Source organism: Chaetodon auriga, chromosome 14 (assembly GCF_051107435.1).
Source record: "Chaetodon auriga isolate fChaAug3 chromosome 14, fChaAug3.hap1, whole genome shotgun sequence".
Taxonomy (NCBI): domain Eukaryota; kingdom Metazoa; phylum Chordata; class Actinopteri; order Chaetodontiformes; family Chaetodontidae; genus Chaetodon; species Chaetodon auriga.
In genome coordinates this window covers 16,932,836-16,945,619 of record NC_135087.1, presented here as the reverse complement: position 1 = coordinate 16,945,619, position 12,784 = coordinate 16,932,836, and the positions used below count along the sequence as shown (strand labels likewise).

The following is a 12,784-nucleotide window of genomic DNA, read 5'->3' as shown; positions in this document are numbered from 1 at the left end:
TAAAAACAAAAAAAAAAAAGGGGGGAAAAAGAAAGAAGTATATAATTTTATAACCAAGGAGTAAAAAATGGGACAGTGAAACAGATTTCTAAATCTTTAGAAAGCACAAGGACACGTTTAATGAAATATTCATGCTAGCTTCTTATAAGCTATTTTAATATGACAGCAGTCAAAGCTTCGTGGTCTCACCTTCACGTAGGACTTCTCTGTGTCCACCAGCTCCTGGATGACCTTGCGTAACCTCTCAGTGGCACTCATATGTTTGGGGCAAGGTCTGAGCAGGGTGGCCTCTCCCGCGGCGCCTCCTCCCTGCCTCGCTGGAGGATCCTTTGTGTCGTCCATCAAACCCCCAGGGCCCGAGCTCGTCCCCTCCTGGAAGGACTGGTAAAGAGTGCACACTGTGTCCACACTCTGTAGGGGGTGACAAAGAGAAAGGGGTGTATTTAGGTTAGCAGCTAGGGGATTATAACAGCCAGCTGGATAAAATGAGGATCACACTGGTTGTAAGTGATTGTACTGCACGCGCACACACACACACACACACACACACACACATCGGCATGTATCTTCACAGAAACATATTGTCAAGGATTTATTCAAAAGTCATTTACCTCCCTCATTTAACTATTCACCACTAATGATTTCAGCTTATAGCTGTATAGAATAATGATGTATATAATTCTACGCTGTACATGGCCAGCCAGTCCCCTGGGTATACTGAAAGCGTTATAGAGATTTAGTTATGCACTCTATGCTAATTGGCTTTGCATCAAAGACTTTACAGTGCATCTGAAAGACTAACTGGATATCCCAGATAGCATTATAGCACATTATTCTTCCAAATCCATAATGGACAGTTATGCAGCTTTGTGTCACATCAGTTCCAGAATATGTGACACCCCAGGAGGTCCCAAGTTGGCATGTATTAGAGGGAGAGTGGGAGGGGGTGAGAGGCATTTTATACCTCTGCTCATTCACAAAAAGTAGAGTTTCCTCCAGCCTGCTTTGTACTTCTTTGAGAGGTGAGACCCCCACGAAGCACTCGGCGTCATACCATTTACAGACGGAAACAGATAATCTGCATTGCTTTACACTGGACTGGATCGCCTGGGGTAGGGAAATTAACATCAGCCATAGGCAACACACTGCGAAGACTTGCCTGTGGCAGCTAAGATTTTGTAGTTTGCGAGCAACTGTGGCAGAAAATGAACCATTATCTGCCTCTCTGTTCTATTCCCAGGGACATAAAAAAAAGAAGCAGTGAAGGAAAAACCTCTCCCATCTGTGTATTACACCGCGGTTGCCACTGTATAGTATATGCTTTTCAAGCATTACACTAAATGTGTGTACACTAAATCAGAATCAATCCCAATTTCTTACCTGACAAGCTACTGAAGCACAGCACTTCATCAACCGCACCAAGGTTTGCTAGAAAGTAATGTGCAAGCCATCAATTATGATGTGATTTCTATGCTAAAAGCAGCCTCATGATGACCAGCTCTACTTATACCAAGTGAATGACATGATGTAGCATTATAATCTGTGGCCAGTCACTAGAATCAGCAGAGGATGATAAGTGCCAGTAATAGCAGGTTCCAATCCGCTGCACAGCAACACGGCACGCTGGCCAAGACGCCAAGCATCACAGCTGCTCAGCACTCTGTGCCTTCCTGTGTGTGCATGTGTATCGCATGAGCAAGCATTTAAGTGCAGCTCCCTGTGAAGACTGTACAGCGACACACACGGATCGATACGCCCTTCATTCTGACACCGCAAGGCATCGACACGCACACGTTCCCAAGCAGTGTGTGTAAGCTTGTCTGAGTCATTCCGGTGTGAGATACTACCCATACCCGCCCCCCACCCCCCCGCCCCATCCACTCCCAGGGAGCCCACAGACAATCAAGTCTTCCATTAATAAGCCCGCGACTCATCAGCCAGCTCATTATAGCTTGGTCACTCCAGAGACGGCCCTCCTCCATTGCTTCAATATAGACTATGTGGGGCTGACAGACTGAGAGGGAGAGAAAAGGAAGACGGAAGGGGAAAATGCCTCTCTGTGTCCTCTATGTAAGTCTGGGCTAAGCCCCTTTCAAGTGATCCACCACCCACAGCTGCGCTCCACTCAAGCGCTCTTTGAATGTGGGATGATAATTATGAAGGGACTAAACATCTCCCTCTGTGCTGGTGGAGGGACCAGCGTCCCGATTGGAGAGTGCAAGACACACACACACACAGCAAATGGACATACCTGCACATGTAAACACACTGACTTTGTTTGACGCACTTTGAGCTAAATGCTAACATCAGCATGCTCACAATGACAATGCTAATGTGCTAGTGTTGTGCAGGTATAACGTTTGACCATTTTAAGCTTAGTGTGTTAGCATGTTAACGTTGACCAGTTAGCACTAAAAACAAATTAACTTCATCTGTGAACACACACAGTCCATCCTGAGGGGGGCATGAATGTCTGATCAATACTGCCTTGGCCTCAATATGTTCAGAATTGATCTCTAGATTCATCTGTCACAAAAGTGCTACTTTCTCTGGATGGAGCATGGAATATATTTTTGCCTACAATCATCCACTTCAACATCTGAGCTGATGGGAAAATATTTTCACAAGCATCACCATTAATGTAGGACACTACATTAACACTTCTCAGCTGGAGAGAATTCATAAGGAACCTAAGAATATCACCCATGTAACTACAGCTGCTGACACTCTATCTTATCAAAGAACACAAAATACACTTCTGACACCGATGATGCAGCCACCCACAGCCCCAGTCAGCCTTCATTCACTGATATACACTCTGGGAAAGCTCCATATTGTGCCAGGCGAGAGGACAGGGGAAGACTGCCAGAGGGAAACACAGAAGTTGAAGGATATCAGACCGACATATTCATCAAATAGACCACTGGTAGCTCCAGACAGGGGAGAGCAGCCTTGTGGAGACAGATAACAGTCATATCTGCTGTGTTTTTCAGCTACAGGCACCCAGAGGAAAAGGAAGGCCTACTGGGGTCTTTAGAAACGTGTGTGCGCCCAGTAGCACACACCACCACTCAAATGCTGAGTTAATTCTCATCACACCCACACACTGGAAGTATATAGGCTCATGTCTGTCTCACACACACACAGATGAGATGATGGAGGAGCCACAGAGCTGAGGGAAAAAAACAAGAATATGCTTGATTGGACACTTGGGAACACGTGCACACGGAAACACTTTTACCTCTCATACAGCTTCTAAACTAACTAAGATTTTCATCAACAGTAAATGGCAGACACCTGCAGTGGAGCGTGACAAGAAGAAGTGGGCAAAAAGAAAGAGAAGAGAGAAAAGGGGGGGGGGGGGGCCAACACACTGTCATGACTCAGGAGTTGCGATTCGCTCACAGCAATCCCACCAACACAGGCAGACAGCTAGCCCAAATAACCAATTAAGAGCTGAGGACAGCAGCCAGCAGAGAGGGAGAAAAGCCTGAGAGTGCCAGGGAAGACGAGTGGACGCAACAGAGCTGCTGAGGATTCCTATTCAGGTTTTCCAGCTGACAGCTGACAGCTCTGGATCATGTTTCTACCTCTTCTCGCCATGTATGCCCTTTAGTCAATTTAGAAAAGAGGTCTTTGTCGACCTGCAGTTAAAAAAAAAAAAAAAAAGGAAGTGAGAGGCTGTTGAGTCATTTTGTCTCCATCTATTCAGTTTCCTTCCGACAGCAGCCAGCTGCATTTTTTTTCCATTTTCAGCCAACTGCCATATGCACATGTACATGATGTCCACTTCATAGCTCGGAGAGACGTCAAAGCAAAGTGTTTCATTACAAAATCCTTCCTTCAAGTCGAGCAGAAATACAACCTATACGGCAGCCTTCTCCTGACTCCACACATCTATATCAACATCAATCCAAACAGCCTTTCTTGTACCTGCTCACTTCGAGGATCAGTGATTCTTGAAAACACAGTCGAGTGCGTGCTGATGACTTTCTATCGTCACTTTTAATGAGGCCCCTTCAAGTGCATCAAAAATTACAACAATACGTTTTCTCCCAGTCCTCTGCTCACCATGAAGAGCAGTCTGTAGAGCAGCCTCCATGCTGCTGTGGCCTGCCGCTGGGTCCTCCGGGCCAGCGAGCAGCCCTTCCTACGCAGTCTGCCTCCCCTGGACGCCGGCATGACGGCTCCACAAATGGCGTGTGGTTATACAACTTGACCGTACGGGAGAAAATACCCCCGACAGAACTGAATAGCTGGCTTGACCGTCTTGTAGATGTCTATCTTCTCGCTCACATTTTCATCTGATGGTCGGTCAGTCCCCTCTTCAACTTTTCTCACCCTCCTCTTCCTCCGTCCCAGGACTCTCATGAGTGTCCCCTGCTGCCCAGCTCTCTGCGAGGCCCGGGTCAGAAGCCTCAATCTTGAGTACACCTATGCCTCTGAGGCGGAGGGGGCTTTGATGGGGATCGAGCCATTGATCCTGCGTCCTGCCGTTCTGTGAGCGTAGGCAGAGAAAAAGTGCTTGCTGCCGGCTTGTTTTGCATATCAATCAGCAGAGGACGGTCTGGCCACTTGGCTTGTGCAAATAGAGGGGAGTTCTTCCACAGGCAACTATTTCCTCTCTCACTGTCTGTCTATTTCCATCAGCGCTGGCCTTCCTACATCTCTACTTTCGCATCCCGCCATCAGTCCTACTTCCCTCTGTCCATTTGCATCCAGATATTCCCATTCCTCCTTCCTCTTCCTCTGGTTCTTCCCCTTCTTTTCGGCCCCACGTGACCTCGGTGTAATTTCCAGAGAGCTGAATGGAGAGGCCGGGGGCTGTATGAGTGTCCAGTCTCTCAATAACAGCAGTACAATGCAGACTGTTCTGGCTTGTTACCTCCACACACACAGGAATGGCTGACTCAAAAGTAGGAGGCTCTGAGCCGGTGGGGGTAACAGGGCAGGAATGTTAACTATGGCCTCGCACAAGAATAAAACGTTGCATGTATCGCTGATTGCACAGGGTACTTTCATAGGAAATAAATAGATGGAGGCTCCACTCATGAAAACATACCTCATTTCACAAACTGGATTGATTTGAACTAATTGTTAAGATCTAATTCCTTGTCAACGTTGCCAATTAATTAAAGTGAGAATAATGAGCTTAGCAAAGGTGCTTTCTTTTCTGGTATCCTATTAGAAGACAATCAAGTGTCATGGTGGGTGTCACGGTTCATTCTACTGTTCTTCTACTTTCCCTCCTAAATTAAGGGGGTTAACAACACAGAGAAGGCAGCAAACAAGAGGAGAGAATGGGAGTGACATGCAACAGCAGTCCCCAGCTGGACGTGAACCAATGCCATTGTAGTAGGTGGTAGGCGATACAACATCAAACCATATCTAAAGGCACTTGTGTCCAAAGGCCACACGGCGAAAAGCCTGTCGTCACAACCTCCCTGTTTTCCCGCCCAGAATTCTGTGTCTTCGTTGTCTTTCATGCCTTGACATATGGTACAAACGGACAACGGAGGCAACTCTCAGACAGTTTGTGATTTTGCACAACCAATCAACCAAAGATAAGCACCAACCCCACCTGCTCGTCCACACAAAAGGCCGATGGCAGTGTAAAGCAGGCATGATGGAGGTTCCCGACGCTGTTAGCTGAGGCCTCCCTGCTTATGATCCTCACTGTTGGCTATTATCACGTGCACTCACCAGGCAGGATTTTAGTCCCCCTTTTTGGCACATGTGAACACTAAACATTATTCGGTCTCATTTGTGACATGGTCCAATACTTGTTTTTTTCGAATGTTGGGCAGCAACACTCAGCTCAGTTCTGTCAGACTGAGAGGCTGCTAGATAAACACTAAACACTGTCTCAATCTCCCTTTAACGCTCCAATGGAGTCATTATGTACAGAGCTCAGTCTGCTTTGCAGATGAAACGCCGCTCAAATCAAAGGAGAAGCCTTGTGCTTTACCAGCGGAGAGGCCCCATCTTAGCTGAAATAAACAAACATGGGGAGGGAGCGGATAAAGAAGAGGGGATGAAATACAGGCGTGTCCCTGGGGCTGGCTTTATCCATCTCTCACATGAAACAGCCTTGTCATGACACAATGACAGAGAGAGTCAGAGAGAGAGCCAGAGAGAGAGGGGAGGCCCGGTGGCCGGTAGGAAGGCCAATGATTCATTTGCCATGTTAGTGGGCTATAGTGCCACGATGCCATCTTCTTTTCAAAGCTCAATAAAAGAAGACGCATGCTCATAAATCAAACAGAGTAGAGGGGAGGAGAGAGGAAGATGAGAGGGAGGGCTGGTCCCGTCGCGCTCCACTCAAACCCATTTACGCCTTTTATTATTCATCCTAAACAAATATTATTCCGCCAAGTCTCGGAGGACTTTGGGAGAGGAGTGTGTTTTAATAATGAAGCCAACTTCAGATTAAAGCACCCATTCTACTGAGTCCCCTAGGCTATTCAGATCCACTCCACTGCATGACTGCCAGTACAAAGGCAAAGTAATGCTAGCACTAAAAGCTATTCTTACTCCTGCAAGATGCCGAAAACTAAATGAAAGGTTAAGTGGAAATGCTTGTTGCCAACATTAAACATGGCTTGATGACAAACAGGTCTAATGGCAATGCCCGAGCCGCCCACAGTCCCCTTCCTGATCTGGACAATGCTTAATCTGGGTGATTCAGAAGCAACCAAGGCACCCTGAGCTACCCACACCATACAGCTGCCAAAGACGACACGATACTAACAGATAATAGACCCTTTAGGCTCACAAGGTGACCGTTTGAGAGTGAATACATGCCCATAAAGACTCTAACTGCTGGTCAAGGCAATACAATTAATTCTAATAGAGTCCATACTGCTGAGATAACATCATGGATAGCAATAAAGGCAGGAGACACAGAGGAAAAAGTAACACCATGACCTATTGACCTGCTTCCATCTCCCTACACTATAAATCTTACAAGCAGTAAGTTGAATACCAGGAATGGGTTGAGTAGAGAGGGCTTCTGGGACAAACAGGTAGAAAAGAGTCTATGGCCACCGAGAAGCTCTGAAAATTACTCTCTAAATGCTAATTACAGCATGCTGACATGCTCACAATGACAATGCTACCATGCTGATGTTTAGCAGGTACTGTTTACCATGTTCACAATCTTATTTAAGTGTGTTAAGGATGCTAACATTTGCCGATTAGCACTAACCACAAAACACAGCTGAGGCTGACGGGAATTCTGTACGCATTTCATCATAAATCAAAGTATTGGACAAATTAAAAGAGCTAATGGTGGCACTAAATGAAAATTCAGGGGATCCTCAAAGTGACTGCGTTTCTTCCTCTGGGCACCATGTATACACGTACAAAAATTCAACTGACAGACTGAGCACCCCTGAAGCCACAGCACTAGCATGGCTAGTAACAAATAATTCATATACACTGCACATTATATTGTAAATGAATGATATGATTCATGGGCTTTTTAAAATTAAGATTAAAATGCTAATAAAATGCAAATGAAAGGCACATGAAATCTCTGACTGTAAAACTAGTCCAGACTTGCATTCGACAAGGTATTTCTACCAAATGCACACAGGAGGTTGTGGAGTCGAGTGAAAGTTTGTAGCTTAAGTTTGGGGACTCACAGTATCATTTAGCTCAGTTAAAACCTCTCACAAAGCACATCAGCCCATAGTTACCGGTTGTTTGTCTCCTTTTCCGCCTCTCTGGCAGGACAGGCAGGCAGCCATGTCCTGAGCCAGGCAAGTCAGCTTGTCTTTGAGGACCCGTCCCAAACTGAGCAGCACAGAGCCCAGGAACAGGTCCCTCTCCTCTGCCTTGCAGCCGGACAGCCAGAACCAACACATGGCCAGGAGGGAGCACAGGATCTGTGCAGGCGACCGATCCCACATGAAGAGCTCGATTAAGGTGGTGAGGTCGAGGCACGGCCGAGGATCTTCATCGTTCACCGTTGGGGCTACAATAGGTATGACTACTACTGCCATGTCTGTAACAGCCAACCCCGGTGTGGTCATTCCAGCTTGATCCGGGTCATGTTGGATCCGGGTCCCTTCTGGTCCCGCCGTCGCTACTTCCCTCTAACTTTTTATCTCCAGCTCTGTTTTTCCAATTTGTTTACAGGGGAATGGACTGACAAGAGCAGGCTAGCGTTAACTGCGCTGACAGCAGTAAGCCCAGATTATTAGCCTGCTCATGGCCAGATGGCGGCTGATGGGCTTAGTCATAACGCACGCACACGCCCATACACACACACACACACCTCCCTAAATTCCCCACAGTCCCCTTCCCCAACTCCCATCCCGCAGACAGACACGCACGCCAGTCGGTTAAAGTAGATTCTGTAAAGTTTGGGAAGGAGATGGCTGTAGCTCCAAGGAAGACGGGATCATGTTTGAAGAAGATGATACAACCTAATATCCGCAGGCATCTACAGTATCTTTTTGAAGTCTAGAGTCTATGATAAGAGAGGAGAATCGAAACCAAATTATTCAACTTTCTGTTAGTCACACGGTTTTAAAAAGCATTAAAAACACCTCTCACACTCCTCTCGTCCACTGAGACCAGTGAAAAAGTAAGACTGAGGCCAAAAGAAAAGAGGGGGAGGTGGGAGAGACAGCACAAATGTTGCATGTATATTTCTTATTCTAATTTAGGGGAAAAGCATAATACCCTCACGACTTAAAATCAAGTGAATCAAGCCAAAAAGCCTGTAGCGACAGTCAGACAGAGGACAGCTCTCTGCAGAAGTCCATTTAAACGCTCTTACTGAAACGTCTAGTCTGGACAAAAGCAAAGAGGCTTAATGTGTCTGTCTTCAGTGGTTTAACGCAAGACATGACTGGCTCCTACACAATGTGAAAAACATACCTGTAACTTTTATTATTTTTATTACTGGTTAATCAATCTTCCCTTGATGATTCTAATTATTGTTTGTTGGTCTATAAAATATCAAAAACAAACAAACAGAACATCGACACTCAGACAATTAGTCTTCAGCTAGAAGTCGTCATGAGCGGCATCTCACATTAGGTTTATAAAATACAAGAAAAAAAAGATACATCACAGCGTGTTGATCTGCATGTGCGTGGATGTGTGTGTGTGTGTGTGTGTGTGTGTGTGTGTGTGTGTGTGTGTGTTCCCTACAGTGGACTGGTGCCATGTGGTGATACCAGAACATGCCAGATTACTTCCCACGTCCTTCCATCTGTTTGTGGGGATCGCCTGGGACGCTGTTCACATGCATGCATGAGAATGTGGCGATGACCCGCCTGCCAACAAATCCCCATCGAGCCTCCACTCGGTCCTCCACACCTTTCAGTCGCTACACTCACAGAGATCAAGTGAGGCGTGAGCGAAATGGATGCAGCCATTCTGATTTTGCCTCTACGCATCCTTACGGCCGCGTTACATCACTTCACCAGTGCAATGCATGTCAAATCAATTCCATCTGAGGGGGGAGTAATCCACGACCAATTCACTTATCTCCTGCAATCGATTGGTTAAGCTCATAATGTTACCACAACACTGCATCAAACCGATCGCTCCGACGCTTTACAGCCAAATGTATCATTACAGACTCTGGAAACACAATCAGTATCACAGTGATAAACAGCATTGTTTGCCCTGTAAGCACCTCACCTAAAGAGCACACAGACCTCTCTTGTGTAATAAGCATATACCAATTAATCAAAGGTAGTCGGTCTAGGGAGCTGGCTGATTACAAGGTGTGACAAGAGGCTTGAAATTAGTCCTTCCCTACCATCCATCTCTATTGACTTCCAGAGCACCATGTGCACGCATGTGTGCACCTATATGCTGATACATGGCTGATTTTCTACCCAGTGACTCGATCTCTCTCTCGCCACCCCAGAGAACAAACGGATGGCCGCGCAGTTATTAAATTCTGCTCTTCGTCACAGCAAAAATCTGATTTACCAGCACCAACATCTCACCCTGTGTGTGCGTGTTTTTTTAATTGCCTTCCCAGTGGCTGACTCTCCCCGATCTGAGAGCGTTTTCCTCTTTTACGCCTCAAATGTGCCATGTATGCAGTGACACAAGCACACGCATTCATAAAACTCCCTCACACACACATACACACACCTATCTTCCATTCGTTCCTCAGTAAAAGACAAACGGCAGGGAGCTGAGCATCAGCAGCAGTGGTGCAGTGCAGAGGGACTGACTCATGTCGCCGGGCAAACAAAAAGAGAAACGAACAGAGCCAGAATAGAGAGAGGAGGAGAGGGCAAGTTGTCCTGTCTAATCCACCTCCTGGCTGACCTCGGGTCAAATACTGCACAGCGTCTTCTGACACAGGCGATTAGAATAAAGCCATGGCAGCCATGGCAATTAGCGCCAATTTCTGGCTATTTAGCCTGGATTTCCTGTCAATGAATCATTATCAAAATGAGCACAACATGACGGCCTATTGCCTTTTTTATGTGGCCCATATTACATAATGCGCAGGTTGGTGCCAAGAACGCGTTCGCATTGTTGACAACAGCGCCACAGCTTAAAAGGATGCAATAATATTAACTGAACGATGTAAGAGAGAAGGTGAATATGCATGAATGCTTGCACACATCTGCTCTCGGGCTTCCAGCCACATCTACATCATTAACACATGACTTCTTCATGACGACCACACACACACACTCATTACAGCACTGGATAATCACAAGCGCACACACTCTCCCATATTACATTACCACAGCGCTGAGCCGTAATTCACAACGGGACGGGCTCATGCTCAGTTTAATGACTTCAATAAAGTTGGTTTACATATCAAAAAACCTGACCGGATATTCAACAACAGACGGGACAAAAATAGACGCGCAATCTGCCATAAATCATGAGGGACCACCATTTGGCAGATTTATAGAGGAGACATTTCTCCACAACTGACTTGAGAGGAATTCAGGAAGGGTATTAATTGCAGGGTCCCTTTTATTGTGGCCACAACTCAAGGCAGAAACAAGCACCAAGAACATGTCCCAAGCAAGAAGATGTGTGCCTGTCTTCAACATATTCACTAAATGTGAACTACTGTAGCTCTTAGTAGAATAATAGATGTGTGTGTTTGAGTGAAGTTGAGGATGACAGGAGCATATTTAGACAATGGTTTCTTCTGAGAGGTTTGGCTTTGCCCCCAAGCATGCATGTTTTCGTGTGTGTGTGTGTGTGTGTGTGTGTGTGTGTGTGTGTGTGTAGGAGGCAAAGGGAGTGTGACACAACCTCTCCTCTCAGTCTGCATGACAGTAATAAGCTGTGTTTATACCCGTGGCTATGATGGAGTATCCTAATTATGGTAATGCTAAGGATTGGTGCCAGTCTGGTTTCTGACAGCCCCACAGCTGCCACTGCGAGTGGGCACAGACACACGCGCACACGCACACGCACACACACACACACACACACACATACTTGACAACATGTACAGTTTTATTCACACAAGCAAACATTGAAGGAGAGAGGGGTAGTGTGTGTGGATGTCTACAAGACAATAGAAATACACACACACACACGTGCGCGCTTGCAGCTCCTACCTTGCTGTGCTGAACCGGCCTGTGTGCGCAGTGGGAGTGACCATTCTCCAGTGCTACACACAGAGACTCATCGCCGTCAGCCGCAGTGCACACATCTGGAGAGAGAGAGGGGGAACAGTTTTAACATTAGGGTTCGTGTGGTTCCTGTGTGTGTGTGTGTGGTAGCGCTTTATGCTCACACCACCCATCACTGCATCTGCACTATCGTGGTTTTTTTGCACATCCTTCTACTGACCACAAAACACAAACAATGCTAGCTGGTTAAGGTCTAAAAAAAAAATCATGGGCGCCTGCCAGTCGCACAGAACTTAAATATGTCTCCAGTCTAAAAATGGCAATGGCATTCGGTCATCCCAAAAAAAGAAGAAAAAAAAAAAAACACTTGGCAATCCTAATTAAAGACTCTGTTATCTCTTTCCTTGTTTGATTTAAAAAAAAAAAAAAAAAACAGCAGCCCTAAAGCTGTTCTGTAGATGAGAGTTCAGAGCTGGTTTTCTTGAAAATCCCACCTAATAAAATGGACATTTGCATATGAAACTGTCCCAACAACAATGACATTATCAGATTAACCAGTCCAGATATTGGCTTCTTCTCATGTAATTCAAGGTCCTGAGGACAAACTCTCTCACAGTTGGCACATGAAGAGACTTTATTCCTGATTGTAGCCTGGGAGGCAGGCCAACGTGACAGCAGGAAACAAAAGAAAACTTCTGGACCTCCCGTGGAGCCGAACTTCTCCTTCTTAAACTGACAATCACTGTCAATCAAATGTCAGCAGCGTTACAAAAGATATCCAGTCATCTGAACCATTCTCCTCTTCTGCGTCTGCATCAGGCTGAATGAATGGAGGTGACAGTTTCCTTCCAGCAAAGTCAGATCAATGCTAATTCCCCACTGTCAGCGTTTACCTCCCTGCCTCCTCATCAGCCTGCCTGGGATCACACGCCCTCTAGAGACGGACACGAAAACTGCAGGCGCTTTGATCACACCACTTAACTGTAATGAGGCCTTCAAGTCATTAATCCCTTTGTGTTCAATTATGGCTGCAGTGGAGGAAACACTAATGAATTAATATCATTCAAATGATACGCAGCACTTTCTGTGGGGCTCACTGTTTGTTTGTTTGTTTTTTTTAATGCCAAACAATGAGAAAGGTCAACAAAAAATGCGCCGAATGTTCTACACGTCTTGAATGAATGTCGGAGGCACAGTTT

The 12,784-nt window shown here is 46.0% G+C and overlaps 1 protein-coding gene across 3 annotated transcripts in view; it reads right to left on the bottom strand.

The window, feature by feature from the left end:
• The window catches only part of tiam2a (TIAM Rac1 associated GEF 2a), a 48,204-nt gene that overhangs the window by 11,806 nt on the left and 23,614 nt on the right, over window positions 1–12,784 (bottom strand). For 2 of the 3 annotated variants that reach the window (XM_076748690.1, XM_076748691.1), the window contains 2 exons: window positions 11,571–11,665; window positions 190–411 (listed from right to left, as the gene is read on the bottom strand). In XM_076748690.1, coding sequence (XP_076604805.1) covers window positions 190–411; window positions 11,571–11,665 — 317 coding nt within the window. Of the gene's footprint in view, window positions 1–189; window positions 412–7,700; window positions 8,158–11,570; window positions 11,666–12,784 lie in introns of those variants that run through there. The other variant, XM_076748692.1, reaches the window with a different exon arrangement.